The sequence below is a fragment of the Bos indicus x Bos taurus genome, chromosome 8 (genome assembly GCF_003369695.1).
Source record: "Bos indicus x Bos taurus breed Angus x Brahman F1 hybrid chromosome 8, Bos_hybrid_MaternalHap_v2.0, whole genome shotgun sequence".
NCBI lineage: Eukaryota > Metazoa > Chordata > Mammalia > Artiodactyla > Bovidae > Bos > Bos indicus x Bos taurus.
The window spans coordinates 51,953,261-51,971,702 of NC_040083.1; the positions used below are offsets into that span (position 1 = coordinate 51,953,261).

At 37.8% G+C, this 18,442-nt stretch overlaps 1 protein-coding gene across 3 annotated transcripts in view; it reads left to right on the forward strand.

Annotated features, from left to right (window-relative positions):
- The window catches only part of PCSK5 (proprotein convertase subtilisin/kexin type 5), a 519,637-nt gene that overhangs the window by 270,842 nt on the left and 230,353 nt on the right, over positions 1–18,442 (forward strand). For 2 of the 3 annotated variants that reach the window (XM_027549490.1, XM_027549492.1), the window contains exon 10: positions 6,803–6,906. The exons of the other annotated variant lie outside the window; for it this stretch is intronic. In XM_027549490.1, the coding sequence (XP_027405291.1) occupies positions 6,803–6,906 (104 nt within the window). The remainder of the gene's footprint in view (positions 1–6,802; positions 6,907–18,442) is intronic. 3 annotated transcript variants of the gene reach the window in all.

Below are 18,442 nucleotides of genomic sequence, written 5' to 3' on the forward strand. Positions count from 1 at the left end.
CAGCCCCCCATAAAGTCAGAGGTGTAGGTGGGAGCACAAAACAGAAAGTAGACAGACTCTTGTTTTGGGGGTAGATGCTCAAAAATTTCCGGGGGGACTCCTGAGGCTCGATCCCACCTTTGCGCATGCCGAGCCTCCTTCCTTATGACCTTTGCCACAGGTGGAGCTCCTCACGCCGGCTCCCGACATACCTTTTCTTTGGTCAGTGGACACTTAGGTTGCTTCCATGTTTTGGCTATTGTGACTAGTGCTGCTATGAACGTAGGGGTACATGTAGCTTTTTGAATTTGAGTTTTCTCCAGCTATATGTCCATGAGTGCACTTACTAGATCATATGGGAACTCTATTTTTAGTTTTTTAAGGAGTTTCCTTATTATTTTCCATAGTGGCTGTACCAATTTACATTCCCACCAATAGGGTAAGATGGTTCCTTTTTAGGAGAGAGGCCTTTAGAATGGCCAGAATTTGTGATCTCAGGGTAATATTTTCGGAGAAAATTGAGGGTACCACAGAGAAGGTGGGAAAGAAAGTTCCATGACTATGAATTGATTTCGGTGCATGTGATCTCAGCTTAGAGTACCTGTGCCTGACCTCTCATCAGATTTTATTCCATAAGCATTTACATAGCAAAGCACTTCAAGGAAATGATTATTGAGCTTACAAACAAAACATCATTTGTAAGGCTACAGGGAACTTAATCAATTTCTTTAAGGTGTAACGACAAATCCTACAGATAAGCCAGGACTTAAAATGGAAAGAAAGCACTTCAGTTTAAATGACAGAAATTTTCTTTGTAAATTAGGGGCTGTCTTAAATATGTTTAGACACCAAGTTTCCATACCTTTGGTTTAGACTAAATTCAGGGAATCAGTGAATAGTTTCACAAAAGAGTAAAATAAAAATTTTACTTAGTTGATCTCACACGGGTTTTGTTGTTGTTGTTGTTGTTTTATCTTTTCTGCTTTGGTTCACGTGTGGATGGATCAGAAGCAGGGGTCCAAGTGATACCAATACAAGTCATATTTCTAAATCTGGAGGTATTATTAACTGTGTTTTCTGTTACTACAACCCAACATTAGGCCTAGAACTTTTGAATAAATTTAGAACACAAAACAAATACATGCCCTTTAGTGATATACTCCTGCTCACAGTGGGACTCACCACCTGTTGATCCCCTTGGAGCCTTCATTACCTGACAAAAGAAGATTGGTGCCCTTTGTTGAAAGTTCTGTTGAATCATTGTTGGCACACATAGGCTGCAGTCAGAGTAATGTTTTTCCCAATCTCTGCATGCTTTAAACACTTCTGCCACATCTTAGTTATTCCAACTCACAATAAATCCTTTTGCATAATTGCTGGCTTATTTAGCATCTGTACAATGACATTCATTTTTGGCTACTTATTCCCATTTTTTTTTTACACACTCTTAGGAAACATAAAAAGAGACTGCTTTGGTCTCAGATTTTGGGTTGACTATTTAGTAAGTCAGATAATTGATGATGGTGGTTGCTCACGCTGTTTCCCTATAGGTCTGGTCCACGTGCTCTCTCATCATTGCAACAGATGGACTCACTCTTGAGTTTAAAGAAGATTGTCCTGTTTAGGGGCTTCCCAGGTGGTACTAGTAGTAAAGAACCTGCATGCTAATGCAGGAGACATAAGAGATGCAGGTTCGATCCCTGCATTGGAAAGATCTCCTGGAAGAGGGCATGGCAACCGGTGCCAGCATTCTTTCCTGGAGAATCCCATGGACAGAGGAGCCTGGCGGGCTACAGTCCATGGGGTCACAAAGAGTCAGATACGACTGAAGCAACTTAGCACACACATACACGTCCTGTTTAGGAAACGGTTTTCATTATTTGCATTTGCTGTTGTTCCTCTTGTTGATCTAGTCTCTTTCTGTAATAAGATGTGCATTTGTTGTTCCTTTTATCAGTTGTCCTTAAACTGCCTCTAATGCTAGATCCATCTGGGGGTTTGAGGGAAAGGTGAGTTATTTTTTCTTTTTAATAAATGCAAGTGAATCGGTCATTCGGGATTTAAAATTCTTATTTTTAAGGACCACCAAGTACAGATTTATTCACATGTTTGCAGAATTATCTGGGAAACTCTTCGGGAGAGATTTTTTTGTTTTAATGCTAGCAGTTGCATTTAGACCACTCCAGTGTTCTTGCCTGGAGAATCCCAGGGACGGGGGAGCCTGGTGGGCTGCCATCTATGAGATCGCACAGAGTGGGACACAACTGAAGTGACTTAGCTAAAGCAACAATTGCACTTAGACGTCCAACTAGAAGCACTAGACAGAATGTCTCTCCCGGGATTTGTCCTACTTCTTCTAAACCTGTTGTTGGGTGCACGAAATGCTTTGAACAGCTCAGAACAAAAATGCAGCACAAGCACAAGGTAGTGATAGTGTTGTTCCCGATCCTGTTTTTGCAGCTGGCCACTGGAAGTGTTTGGGACGAGGTTCAGCCAAGGCTCCCTAACTGGGGAGGCGTTACCTAATCAGGCTTTAAACCACATCAAAGTGAGTGTGTGTCAGGCAAGGCGACCAGTTCATAACAAATGCTGAGGAATGATAGGATGTTATGACATCTAGGATAAAATATTATTTTAGAAACGGAATATGGCTTTTCCTAGCTCAGTATCTTTCTGTTCACCTTTGATAGAGTGTGCCAAAGTTCGGCCTTTGGAACCTGAAAACTCAATGAAGGCTCAAGAATCTCCTGAATTCTGTGGCAAATAAAACTTAGCCAACTGGGTTGAGATTGACAGAGTGGGCACAAAGTTGTGTGGCCATGAGGACAGGGTGTGCCATCTTTGGCTTCCTTACCCAGCTGTTAGAGAACCACCTGACAAACCACTGTGTGTACTTTGGTTTCAGCTTCACGGATCTTGCTGTAGATGGTGTTAAATAGCAATTGACTGCACACTCTGCAGCCGAGTGCAGCTGGTTGGAATTGTAGCTCTACCACAACCTACCTGTATGTATGTCCTTGAGTTACTATGTGGAACTCAGTCTCACTTTTGTCACCTGTGAAATGGGAATCAAAACTTTACCTCTATCATATGCTTTTTTAAGATTACACAGTACACGTACACATACAGCATTCAGTACCTGCCCCTGGCCAAGTGTTCAGTAAATGTTGGTTACTATTTTGAAGTCATCAAGTGATGCAAAATCCCTTATGGGGAAAGACGACATGTACAGGACTCCTCAGAAAATCATGTAGTCTTGAAAGGTCATCACTAGTTAGCCACATTTTGCAGACATTTATGCATGTGACCTTTATGTGTATATTGTTGGCCAAGGGTAATTGTTAATGATTCTAAGAAGAAACCCAAGGGGTATGTGGCATAACTCCTGGTGTTGTTTCTTTCTTTTTTTTTTTTATATCCTGGTGGCTTACTATGAGATTGGTGGTCACTGGGCTCAGAGTTGAGACGTACCACTCTTTTTCTCCAGGTTGGTTAGACTTTGGGCTTTTTTGATTGTTATTTGCCCTAAAGCTTTTGAGGCTTTGGCTGTGAGAGGCATGCTGGTTGTCAGAGGCCAGTGGAGTGTGAGTCCAGGGTAATTGGCAGAATAGGGTAAGTTTCAGGGGGTCCTCTGTTACTATCAGGTACTGTGGGTTCACTGTACAGGGCAGCCTGCTTTCACTCTGTATGTGGCTTATTCCATGTTTGATGACTTCTTCACTCCTACATCATCCCTGTGAGCATGAAACAAGTAGGTCATAAACTGTGACTCAGACTTTCTCATAAATAAGAGTTCTCTCAGGATACTAGTCACTTAACCTATGGCTATTTCCCGAGCTGATCAATTACCCTCCCAGGTAGGAACACCACTGCTTCAAAAACACATTGGTTTCCCATATTATCTTTCTCACTTCATTTTGGTGAAATTCAGGAAATTTTGAAATTAAATCATTTCTGAAGTTGTGCATTATCAAATGTCACAGTAAAATTATATGAATGCCTCCTTATTTCCACATGTAGTTTCAATTTCCTGAAGCTAATTTCTCCCTTCTAATTATGAGCACTCCAAGAAGAATTAGTTTTTGCAACTCAGCATGAGAGCAAGTAACTCTTATTTCTTCAGGCTGAGTTGAATGCAGGAGACTTCCTGAATGTGCCTGAATACAAGTGCCTAAGGTACAAGATAAGTGTTTCCTGTTCTATTATTATTATTCTATTTTTAATGCTAAGGGTCACTGGGGAAATGATTTCCCAATGGTCAGAACTGCGTGTTTGGTATTTCTAAAGGAATGTTACCCTGGTGATAGGTATCAAGAAAACTTCAGTGATTTCTTTTTTTTTTTTTTTTCCCGGAAGGGTAGCATTTACGTGAAAGTTTCAACTGTGTGTTAAATGTTATTTTAAAATTACAAGGTTGATTTAGACATATTTATCAAATCCAAGTGTACTTCTAGGTATCTGTTTGCTCATGAAAAAAATAAAAGCATACATGTTCACTTAAGTGGATTTTGCTTTCCCATAAATAAGTGACTAGAATGTCTTTCCACACTGAACTTATTGTTGTTCTTTTCGCCCCTCATCCAAGTAACTAGACTGGAAAAGGGAAAGGAGAGTAACATTGCATTTCAGGCAGAACTAAAACATCTTGAGAGTAGTGTTCAGAATTATCCACGGACTCATTCTTCTAATTTTCCTGACTGTAACGCATTGAATCTACCAAGGGTTTTTGTTGTTGTTGTTGTTGTGTTTTTGTGGATTCAGTATTAGTTAGCTAAGACAAATATGCTAATTGTTTTGGAACCGGAACTCTTCTGCTTCCTGGGATCCGTCACACAACCTCCCTCCCTTTCTTGAGAGTTGTTGTACCTTGTCTGGTTCTGAAGTTGGCTCCTAACAAATATTGTATCAAAACAAAGCAAAAATAAGTCTGCTTTCATTGTTCTCATATCTTTAAAATTCATATGCCTGGGTTTTAATTCCTTAGTGTACATTCTTTTGTTAATGCAGTTTTACAAAATAGTCAGGATCCTATCTTGTTCCCTATGGAAACCTTGGAAATGACAGTAATCTCTCTCTCTTATTTTTCATCTGAGAACATAGCAAAAAGGTATAAGAACTCTGTAGTACTTTTCTATCCCCATCTCCTTCATTTTCAGATCATAAATAGGAACTATGGCTATTAATTTTAGCAAAATGATGTACTGTCTACCACTTCTAATGCCTTATTATGCACCAGGAACTAGGTTAAATACTCGGCATGACAGCTGACTCTCGAACAACATAGATTTGAACTGCACAGTTCCGTTTATATGCAGATTTTTTTTCACTAATTGTGTACCACACAGCCTGCTGTTGGTTGGATATATGGATGCAGAACCCTGGGTATGGAGACCCAGCTATAAGTTATATTCAGACTTTTGACTGTTCAGGGACTGGTACCCCTAACCTCCAAATTGTTCAAAGGGCAACCATACTTTGATTCAGTTGGTACAACAAAGTAAAGTAGATATTAGCATCCACATTCTAAGTGGGGAAACTGACTCTTTGAAAAGTCAGTTTCACTTAGATAGAAAATGAAGGAGCCAGAAAATGGTCGCTGGGCCCCCTCTCATTAGGAGGCCACCCTCAAAAACATGGATGTGGTGAGTATGATAAGAAAATGTAGTATCAAGGGAAGCAGTGTGCAGTTTCATCATTGAAAGTTAGCTATAAAGATAGCGGGTTCTCTGTCTGCATGGAGACACACCAGAGTACATACGTGCCCGTATGAGGGGGTGCAGAGATCACCACCTGCCCCTGTCATACCTCAAGGGAGGTAGCAATCATTCTCTCTCCTCCCCCAAATGTTCTGACCCATCCTTTGCAAATATCCTTCTAAAATGAAAGTGGTAGACGAGAAGAAAAGAAAATAACCACACAAGCTTCATGATAAGTTGCCATATTTCCAAGTTAAGTATAAGAAAAAAGTCATAGCTCACATTCAAGATTGAATTGAATAAGTATCCTGGTTAGAATTTCTTGCAGGCAGTGAGTCAAATGCTGTCTAGAAAATAGCATGTTCTTTGAAAGAGAATGAAAGACTGTGAATTTATACTCGGATTTGTTTTCTGTGTGTTTATTAGTTTTGCAGCTCTCTGATGAAAGTATCTTCCATTCAGTAGTGTCTGTGATCTTCAGTGCCAGCAGCTGTTAGAAATAGATATTCAATAATTTAATAACTGTTTATTGCAAATTAAGATCACTCCCATAGGTGTCTGTGCCTTGGTGCCCAGTGTTGGGCTCTGTACCACATCCTCTTGCCTTCAGAACACTGAAAATGGAGACTCAGTTTCAGCTTAGACTGTTTTCATATCCCACACATCCATCCAGAATGGTTAACATTGCTAAGTTCTTTGTTAAATTACAAGTCTACTGCCTGGCTAAACAAGTGAACAAGCAATGTTCAAGAGCCCTTCGGTTTTGACTTTAGCTTGTTGTAATTTTCTACTGATGATGCAAGATTCTACACACAGGATGACAGGGCCAGAATCGGGAGCCTTTTTGAGGAAACTGAAAATCCTCACCCTTTTAAAACCTTACATCCACTAGTATCACATTATTTCTCAAATTAAAGGTTACATTTTCTGCCTCCCTAAGACTAATGTCACCTCTCCAAGTGGAAAACAAGAGCGGCATTTGGCATTCGTTTATCCCAAACCCAAATCGCTGACCCTTTGTTTTTAGTACTTTGCCCTTTTGCTTTTGCTTTTTTAACTTGCTTGTGACTCTCTGCTTCCCCCATCTTTTTTTTTGGTACAATGATTCTTACCTTGTCTTTCCCCAGTCCGTTTCTGACCTGGAGAGACGTGCAGCATGTTATTGTCAGGACTTCCCGTGCAGGACATTTGAACGCTAATGACTGGAAAACCAATGCTGCTGGTTTTAAGGGTGAGAACTTCTTTCATCTTCTGTCACAGGCAAAATATTTTTATTTTCCCCCATTTTAAATGGAGAGCAGGAAACAGAACCCCTCCACAGAAACTTTAAATTTTGTACTGACACAGGAAGAGGTTGATCTCTTAGTAAAAAAATTTAAAAAATTTAAAAGGCAGATTCCTCTTTAAAAAAAATTAAAACAACATATTTATGGCAGATTTCCTTGGCTTCCCATATCATAGGTCAGATTTTTTAAAGGTAACCATCTCCCAAGTATTGTCGACCTATGAGGCTCTTTGTTAGCTTACTATTTGCTGTCCTTGATTATCTGAGTGATATTTGTAACAATGAATTTAAAAATTCCTTACCTTCTGGAGTGACTACTTCCGATTAATAACAGCTGGTATCTTTTGTTCCTTTGAGGGTAGCACTGTTAGTTGGTAGGCTATGCTTTCTATATATTTTGTTTTTGTTTTCCCCAAACTTCCGCAAATAGGAAAACAGGCCTAATTCTATGACATTACTTTACATAAACTAATAATTCTTATGAAGCTTCATAATGCAGTCTTATGCAAGTGTACACAGGCTATAATAAGTGCTAACTATTTTTCCCATGGCTGATAAGGTTTATAGTTTCCTCAAACTATCTTCCTCAAACTATCTTACTTATTTTGTTTGTTGTCATCCATAACATATGCTATAATCAAAAGAAAATAATTATATAAAGTGGATGTCCTACAGTTTAGTGTCTTTACTCAGGTTTCAGATAACCTAGATTTTAAACCATTAATTTAAGTTATAACAAAGATTACTTTTTGTCATATCTGCAGAGTTACATTTATTCCCAAATAATATTTGTATCATTATATATCCCTATAGATGAAAAACAGTATTCCATAACAGAAGGAATAACTACTTACAAATTGCAGTTCTGGTCCTCAGATCACTGGTAATAAGCTGAATAATCCTGGGCAAGTCATTTAATTTTTCCAGGCCCTAACTTCCCCAACTTAGTTTAGAAGCTGAATATTAACTACAGAGAATATCTTATGTATGGTTTCCATATATCCATAGTATATTATACTCAATGTATATGAATATTCATGGTGAAAATGTAACGTGTAATTTTAAAAATTATTTGCAAGTAGCTTACTAGAGTCTCATGCTTTGCCCAAACCTTTCAATATGCCAGTTAACCAGTGCTATATAAAAGAGTTCTTTGACTAACATCTTGCCTGAAGACTTCACTTTTAGAAAAGATAAAGACTAGCCCTCTTCTTTTGAGTATTATCAAACACCTTTCCATGCTTGTAAACTATATAATGCAGCAGTGTTCAATGAGCTTTTAATCGAAAGCATTGTAAATACCAGTTGAGATCATATTTTCTGAAGCCCAAATCAAGACACAGTCCCAAAATAGTAAATGCTATGTGCAGCATAAAAAACATTTGAAAGTTCAGTTGTTCGAGAAAATCCAGGATGTAATTTGCCATGTGTATGCTTCCTTTTGATTAGCTTCCACATGCTTCCAACCCCTACTATAAATTCAGGCAGTCAAGGGGTTGAGTTTGGGGAGCAAGATGGGGTGGGGGAAGGGATGGAAACATAACCTTGGTTGGTTCAACACTGCAATGAACTTCTTAGTAGAAGGTTCATACACTAAGTACATTGACCTCCATGAAGTTGAGGAATCAACTTTAACCCAAATAAAAGTCTTAGTTTTACTTATTCCTTTTTGGCAACTTAAAAAGAGCAAATGGTTCTAATAAAAAACGCAACTCTTTTGAAAACCTCTGTTGGTTTTGGAGAGGGGGAAGCAGAGGCTTTAGACTGAATCTCACCAGATCCAAACCTGAGTCTGAAGGGGGCTATCCACTGCTTCTGGCAGGGGGCAAAGAGCGTTTTACTATTGCACGTGGCAATATTTAGTATAATATTTCACTCTTCTCTTAGATTACTGCCAAGAGTAACAATTAAAGTTCGCTTTTTCATAGATGAATTACCCTGAATGGTCTGGACTCCCAGCGGAATTGTTTTGTAATTTTGTTGATGGCAAGCCCCATATTTCATCTAAACATGATCATAATAAGAAGAATTTTTGACGTTTTCGTCCCTTCTCTAAGCATTCCCATCCCCTCCCCAGCATCCCACAAATAAAAGCGATGAAGGCAGAGGCTAGCAGGAGAGGAGTCGTGCTCTGGCAGGCAGGGGTTGGGGAATGCAGGTCACTAGGACTGGAGAAAGATGGGCTGACTTTATGGAATAAGAACTGAATGAACAAAAAATAGGGAAGGCTTGGAAAATGTTCATGCAATGAGAGCTCATATTTTAAATTAGGTCAGCCAGCTTTTGCAGGCCTTACTTAGTGGGAACACATGGCCAAGTGTTTCTCCTTAGGCAACAGAAGTTGCCTGCAAACAGAAGCCTGCAACCCTGGGTGTGCGCCCTTACCACTGGGCTTGGTCCTAATGCTGAGTGAGATGTAGGTACGAAACGAATCTGAAAACACCTGTGCTTCCCTGGGCTTGCTCCTATGGCCTCATGTTGAGTGATTTAACTTGTATGAAGAGTGGGGTGTTGGGTTGTTTTTTTTTTTTCAAATCACTAGAATTTCATAAACTGGTTGGCAGGTATTCTTCTGCAATGGGGCTGTCAGTATTAATGTCCAGATTTCCTCTTTCTCATCTGGTAAAGCAGACAGCTCAGTGTAACAACCAGTTAGGTTTGGGGGTCTCTCCATCAATAGTCTTGATAGTCTTAGTTCTCACTGATAACTTGGGAGAAGCCAGCACCCTACAGATCAGTCTTTCCCCAAACCCTGCCAAGTGCCTTTCATACAGCGTCCTTACATATCTTTGAACCTACCCACGTGTGGTCCATCTAAGTTAGAGAACAGACCTAGATGCTATCAGATCTAGACTGATATGGGTCTCCGTTCAAGGCAGTTGATCCACTCTTACCTACATGTGTTATGGGCCTGGATTCCTGGCCCCTGGAAGGACATTCCTTCCAGAAGCAACTGCTGGCTTCCATTAACTGGCACGGACAGATTGCATTCAGGCAAGGAAGTTGCCTAGGGAGGACTGACTCCTCTGTGCATTTCTCTGAGAGCAGAGTTACAGATAAGCTGGATGCAGAGAACTTTCTTCCCCTTTCTCTGCACTCTCCTTACAGTGAGATCAATTTATAAACAATCCTGTCATGAGATTCGTTCACAGTAAAGGCAGCCCCAAACCTGGAAGCCACTCATCAACATTTTCACGTTATGGTAGCTTAACTTTTAACAATGTTAACTGAACTAAAATGATTCTATCTTGCTCCTTCTTTATAATAATAATAATCTAATATAGATAAAATACCTTTTGTAGAAGATCTGTTTTTTAAAATAAACATAATTCAATGAATACATACCTATGAAAACTAACTGGATGTTATTTTGATATGTTCATCCTGTGAATAATCCAAGCTAAGTTTCAGATAATACCTTTTGATTTTAAACCTCTTCTAAGATAGTTTAATAATAAATGAAATAAATATGATGCATCTATCAAATAATCTGAGATTGTGCATGAAAATAGAAAAGTATGTGCATGCAACCACATCACCAGATGTGTTATCTGCCACTAGAGAACTAAAATCCAAATTCCAGTATTTTTGCTACTGACCAACATTTGCAATGCCTGGAGACAACTTTGGCATTCAATTGTTTGTTTGGGAGTTTCTTTAGTATTTCTTTCTCCTTTTTTCCCTTTGCTCTTATGAAATGTCTTTTCTATTTTTTTCCTTTCTTTTTAATAACCCCCTCGTGCTCCTTAAAATGTGCAAATCAACCATAGAAGTGAGGGTTTTGCCATCTGGGTGACTTTCTTCAAGGAATTTAATTTACGTAGTCTCCTGATTTACTTATTCACAAATATTTCCTGCACACTGTCAGCAGGCCAGCCCAACACATGATGAAGCACACCCAAAGAGCAGAAGCAGAAGGAAATGTCCAGGTCCTATGACTTTGCCTCCTGTGATCTGGCTGCACTGTGATTTACCTACAGAAACAGAAGTTTACGCTGTACTTTTTTCTCCCTCCAGTCAAATCCAATCAGTCTTTCAGATTCATGTTTATAAAAGTGTCAGTGACCCTTCTCTCACCATCTAAAAAGCAGCCCAGCCTGAGCAGCAGAAGGCAGCTAATGAAAGAATCTCTCCTGTGGCATGCCACATACATTTTGATGAGTTCTGTTTTTGCATAGAAGGTATATGGATCCTAGGGCCCTAGAGAGGGCCTGCTTGAGTTCTGCATTCTTCTAGAATCCATGGCTCAGAGCCTTTCAGGAAGAACCCCTCCCTCTTTCTGCTTTAATTTGAGGACCCTACCTATTTCCTACCCATCTCTTCCCCCAGTCTCCTGGGCTGTGCTCACTGAATCTTTCCCCTGCATCCATAGCCTTGGTTTGCTGATGCAGCTATGAGAAGTCTAACTGAATGCATGCAACATCAATGCTGTAGTTTTTTTTCAAAGTGTCTGTATTTGGATATGATAACTTGATATTATACAGTTAAACTCTCTTAAATCTAGGAACAGGAATAGACGTCAGATAATAAATTAGGAACTTCTGTCATCTTTACTAGGCGAAAGAAAGAAAAAAATGTCATTGAAAATCAAAATGACAACTAAGTGAGAGAGGTTACCACGCCTTCCATTTCACTGCCCTCCCAGACTATGTAAGTCTCTTTTTTTCTACCAGCATGTTGCTGAAACCTCCCCATCCCCCACTGACTCTTTCTTTGACCACAACTAAACTACTAGATTTTTAAATTTTTATTTCTAACTGATTTCCCACTGTGGGGAAAACAATTGACAGTCTAACATGACTTCTTAGCCTCAGAGGCCCTTAACTTTTAATAACCTTTATTACTTTTAATTGCCATCATTTTATTTCCACTGGTAGGGCTGGTAATTTTAAGATGTTCCAATATATTTTTAATACCTACTTGTCTTGCTTTCAGTTTGTAACGCTTATTTAAAAAGAATTTAGAAGTGCTGAAACCATTAAGCATGCCATGTGTTGAATTGAAACTAAAGGTTTTGAAATGTGTGCGGCTATTTTTGCGTATATAAAGTGATATCTGATGTGTTACCATTTGAAAGAGTAAAGCTATATTGTTATCATATTATTTCACTGTACAAATAATATTTTATCTTTGCCACCTAGCATGCTGATGTGATGTTGGTAGCTATGATTAAAGTCCATAATGTACCGTAATTGGAAATGTGCACATCAAGTTTTCAAAAAAAGGTCAAAGTGAAATGTTATTCATCTGGTCAGTGTCGGAGGGGATATTTGAATCAGATGCTTGACTTTGGTCCCAATCTTGTTTTCAGAAATAAAACATTTAGTTCTTTTAAAATGCAGAGAGCTATATAAATACATTTGATCCTACCTAATAAAATTTGCTCCCTAGAAATGCTACCTGAGTTTCTTTCAAGATTCTGAGTTTTATTCCATTGTACTCTATGAACTCTATTTATTTAATATATTAATTTAAAACCTTTCATTTTGCATTTATTGATCATTGAATATATGAGCTTACCTTCTTGCTCATTTATAAAAAAAAAGATATGAATCACACATAATTTAGGGATTTTACTTTTATTCTTTTATCTCTCGGATGATATACCTAAATATCTACCTGGAAACAGCAATATAGGACCCCTGACAGCCATCTGCCTGGTCACTGCTCAATCTGGAGTCTTGCATTCACAGTGCTCACTTGCCCCATCAGAGTGTTCTATTCATACATACTAAATATGTGAGATTTAAAAATATTTTCTGCTAATGAAAATGCAAACAAAATGTTGTTTTCTCATTGCTGGTCTTTGAATGGTAGCGTTAGGTTTGTTAGACTTTGGGGGTAATTTTGTTTTATACCCCTGCACACAGAAGTTTTAAATGTATGTGGTTTCACACTTAAAATCCATCTTCAAAATAGAATTAAAATGATGGTTGTACTATATGACTGTTACCTCTTTACCAGATATAATTAGTTAATGAAGGGAATTATGTTTAGAGTAGTTCTGTGGTTTTGCCACAGTCTTAAGAACCTTATTTAGTAGAGAGTCTGTTATTGATATTTTCTTTGGCCTTTGAAGAAACCAATTAAAGTTTTTGTATCTTGGGTTTTTAGAATGTGGGTAACAAAATACCAAACGTAATGAGAAGGCTGAGTTGAAGGAAAAGTGCTTTGAAAGTGGAAAATATCAAACATAAAAAGAGTCTTGACAAAGATAAGACTCGTAAAGTGTATTTTCATATGTCACAGCTTTCTACTGAAAAATGAGGATAAAGATACAGAACTATGTTGTGAATTAGAGTACTGTTTTGGGGGTGAAGTTAATTAAATTATATGAGTGAGCAAGACAAAATGCATTAAGGCTTTTGTAATGAAATTAGCACAATAGGTCTTCCTGTTTTTCCATAATTGCTTATCAATGACTATACTATAATCATATATAAACACAGCTCTACTGTCTTGCAAATTAATTTTAATGTTTAAATATCACCTTGACTTCAACCTACTAAACCTTGAAAATTTGTTTTAGCATAGGAACTAATGACAAATCTGAACAAATTGTAGTTATAAATGTCCTGTCAACTCTTTAGCCATTAATGTACAGTTATAAAAGCTACAAGCATAAAATTTGATTTTTTAACAATATGCAAAATTTGTATACTTAAGAGAGAGTTGATGTCTCTTTTTGTGTTATCACCTGATGAAACCCAATTTTGCTAATTCTAATGAGACTGGACTTCCTTAGGTATTTTTAAAACTCTTCTTTCAGCAAATGAGTTTGGCTATCCTTCATGTTAACAAAGCTTAATATTTTGTGGTTACAACTGATATTTTAGAAAAAGATAAAAATCATCAAGCTGTAAACTTGGTAATTACAGGGAGTGATCAACCAGGGCCAGTGCTACTTCAGACCAAAAGTGTGTTGTTAACCATGTAGTAGGGAAATGGATTCATGTGAATCACTAATAATTGGATTCTGAATCCAGTTGTAAAATAAGATGCCTGAAAGACTTAAGCCAAGGCTGTCTTATCGGAAAACACTTACCTACATGTACATGCACATTCTCTTACAGAGATTTTTAAAATTCAACAGTGATTTTCTTATGTTATTTAAAACAAAAAAAAAAACTCACTTAGCATAGTAGTTTGGAGCATGGGCTCCAAAGTCAAATAACCTGGGATTGAATCCCAGCTTTATAAACAAATAAACAGTACATCTGGAAATCCACATACATTCTTAACTTTATTGGAGTGAGTTTACATATTATAAGAAGTACTATTTTAAATGTACAGATGTATACATCTATATAACCATCACCACAGCCAAGGTGTAAAACATTCCCATCACCCCAAAAAGTTCTTTTGCATTCTTTCTTATCCCCCGCCACCCCCTCAATCCTGCCCTGTGCAACCGGATATGTTTACTATTACTATAGATTAGATTGTCTTTGGTAGACTTTGATACAGATAGGATTATTTGAAACTGGCTTCTTTCTCTCCATATATTTTTTGAGGTTCATCCATATCATTAAGTATATGAGGGGTTTATTCTATTTATTACTGACCTGTATTCTATTGTAAGAATGTACCACAATTTGTATTATCATTCACTATTTCATAGATTATTTTAATTTTAATTTTTTATTGAGGTATATTTGATCTATAATATTATGCAAATACCAGGTATATGACAGTGATTCACAACTTTTAAAAGCTGTACTCCATTTATAGTTATAAAATATTGGCTATATTCCCTGTGTTGTACAATATAGCTTTTTTATTTTGTATATAGTATCTTACCTCTTCCTGTTTCCCTCTCCCCACTGATAGCTGTGAGTTTGTTCTCTGTATCTGTGAATCTGTTTCTTTTTTGTTATATCCACTAGTTTGTTTTAGTTTTTAAGTTCTACATATATGTGGTATCATACCGTATTTGTCTTTCTCTCTAACTTATTTTACTTGCATAATAGCCTCCTGGTCCATCCATGTTGTTTCAAATGCAAACTTTTATACTTTTTATGGCTGAGTAGTGTTCTGTTGTGTATATATACCATGTCTACTTAATCTATTCATCTGTTGATGGACCCTTAGGTTACTTCCATATCTTACCAATTATAAATAATGTCACTGTGAGCAGTGGGGTGCATGTACCTTTCCAAATTAGTGCTTTGGTTTCTTTGGATAGGTACTCAAGGGTGGAATTACTGGATCATATGGTTCTAGTTTCAGTTCTTTTGAGAAACCTCCATACTCTACTCTATAGTGGCTATGCCAATTTACATTTCCACTAACAGTGCACGAAGATTCCCCTTTCCATGGATAATTTTACTGTTTCTAATTTGGGGGTGTTGTGAGTAAAGCTGGTATGAATATTCATGGACAAGCCTCTGTGTGGACAAATTACAACTTTTTAAACTTTACACACTAGGCAAAAGACCTAATTTAAGGAGAGACTTTGAGGAGTAAGGGGATGGTCCAAAAGACTAACCAGATGTAAAGAACATTTCAGGCCAGGTATATAGCACATACTAAGACTCAATCAAGGAAAAGCTGGAAGACCATTCATCCTAGCTGCAGTGTGTGGCAAAGGGAAGAAGAAGGAAAACAGTATCATATACAGAGTTGAGCACAGCTCTTCCTTCTTGGTAGACACTCAGGGAACTTGATCATCTACATGTTATGCATCTTTCTCATATGGCATTTAATATTGAATTAATAAACGGTTAATATTGTTAGGATTTTGTATGATAAAAATGGAGCACGCATTATATATATGCATACACACACACACACACACAGAATGTAGCTTAGGAATGAAACTAGCTCCACTCTCCCTTGCAAATATGTCTTTCACTACTATAGTCACGTATTTCTTGTAATTCTGTCCCGCTCTCTGTAGCCTATTTTATCTGATTTGGGTTCTTGTTTCCATTTGCCAAGATTTTAGTTGATGGTTCTGGATGAAGGATTAATTTCCTTATTTGTGTTCTCTGCTTTTCTGGAAGACTACTTGGATTTCAAGAAACAATAGGTAGAGTCAGAAGTTTTGAAAAAAAGCATAATCTGCTGACCATGAGTGATTTGAGTTAATGGTATGTATATAACCTAGATGAGAGGCATACATGAGCATAAAGAGACTGTTGAACTCTCAGTCTGAGAGCTACTCCTGGGAACCAAAACTTGTATGAAATAGTTTATAAAGCAGTTATTTTAAATAGATGCATTATTTTTTCTTCGTATCTCTTGGAGGATTTGGGGATTAAAACTGGAGGAAACAGCTGTGCTAAAAGCATTGGTCAGGATAAGGGAGGAGAAAGAGAGCCCAGTATGCAAAAAGGGTAGGTATCATGTGATGAGTGAAGTAATTTAAAAGAAACTGAGAACAAAGCTACCTGAATCTTAGAGTAAAAAGTTCTTATTTGATTTGAAAAACATTTTGGAGCCACTGCAGTGATTTGAGAAAGTGAGCTGGATAACAGTAATGACTTTCAAGAAAGTCAATTCCAGTTGCTTTGATGTCAAAGTTTTCTTTTTTAAGCTGATTGTGTAAATCCATGGGTCCTATGATATGTGCTACAAAATGACACGGATAGAAGAAACTGACTTGCTAAAATGGGTGAAAATGCTCTTGCAATGATGTTTTCTCTCATCTTAGCATGCAATTGTATATTCCTCACCTCAAAGGTTGTGACATTCAGTGGAATTTTTCATCATCTCTTGGTCTCCTTCTAAGAGGAGAGTTACAGAGGTGGTATATATAATCATCTTTGCTAAATTCTTTTTTTTTAAGTGACGACAAAGAAATGCTTTTGGAAATGGCTCTTTAATAAACCCAGGGCAAAGGGTGTGGTGAAGAGATTGCTTCTTGAAAAGTGTCAGGCCAGAACCTGTACTTTAAGAAGACTTCACAAATTTCCTTCAAACCAGTCTTTTTGTTGCTTATTATTGTTCACCATGAACTTCAGAAAGCCACTTAACTTCCAATATTTGAATTATTTGCACATACAGCTTTGGTCTTTGAATTTGCCATGTCAGTTTGCAGACATTTAAAGAAAGCGAGTGACACAATTCCGGTTAGCTTCTGGAGTCACTGTGAGTCTCTTGCAGGTAGAGTGAAAGATTCATTTACAGTTTATAAGTAACTTTTTCCCTTTCTTAAGTTTTACATCAGTATTCTTTTTCTTAGCGTGAAGCAAACTTAGAATCATCTGTAGTCCTAGGAAGCTGCATAAATTTTTTGAACCTGCCAGAGGCGACAGCATCTATGCTTTCTTAATATACTGTATGGGATGGTTTTGTCTGGAAATCCTTTGCTTCTCTTTATATGTTTTGCCCTCAGAATTGTCTTTAGAACCAAGGTAAAAGATATGTGTCCAGCTTTGTTCCAGAGTTCAGTATTGTGCATCTTACAAGCCTAAAATTTGCACTAAATTCCAACTATATATGATTAAACAATCAGAGGATATACCTAAAAATGCATGAAATGTCTATGATTACATGTTAGGGTGTACCATAGTTTTTTGCACAGATTATTTAACTGAACTAGGGAATCAAATAAGAAATTGAGTGGAGACAAATATAGCCTATGATTGACTCAACAAGTCATGTGCCCCAGAGTGGGATATTGTTGTTTAGTTGCTAAGGTGTGTCTGACTCTTGTGATCCCAGGAGTTGTATCCCACCAGGCTCCTCTCTCCATGGGATTCTCCAGGCAAGAATACTGGAGTGGGTTTTCACTTCCTTCTCCAGGAGACCTTTCTGACCCAGGGATCAAGCCTGTGTCTCCTGCATCGACAGGTGGATCCTTTACCACTGAGCCAAGAGGAAAGCCCCCAGAGTGGGATGACGTTCCCTTAAAGCAAGAGGCATCTAATTCACATGGGTCCCATATAGGCAACCATGTCGCATGGAATTTGGTTGTAATTTCTCCCACAATTGTCAAAAAGGCCTAGGTATCTTTTAAAAGGTATCTTTCCAGAGATGGTTTTGATCATTTTAACCTTCATCTATTGGTTCAAGCTTGACATTCACAGGACCTTCATTTGCAAAGTTATTGCAGTCAGATAGAGTTTTCCAGTATCTTTTTCATCATCCCCAGCTTCTAGACATAGTTTGATGTAAAATCTTAGAATTTTGAGTGAATGAGTTTAAGCACAAATCTAGTTTTCTCTTCTTATTCTTTCTCTATTCTGCCTGATTTTTTGACCAAAAATGATTGAAGCTTCATGCATTCAAATATATGCTTATTTCACGTGGAGTCAGTAGGAGATTCTTATGTGGGGTGATTAAAAATTGACATATGCAGGATACATGAGCACAGGCATAAGGCAGTGGTGAAAAAGCTATATGAGATGCTTTCATGATTATTAACAAGCTGTCTTGTGAAGGTACTCCCAACAGACCTTCTTTTCTACAAAGGAATAGAGCTTTAAATGTGAGAGAGAGAGAGAGATGTGATTGAGGTGCACAGGAGGAACTCTGT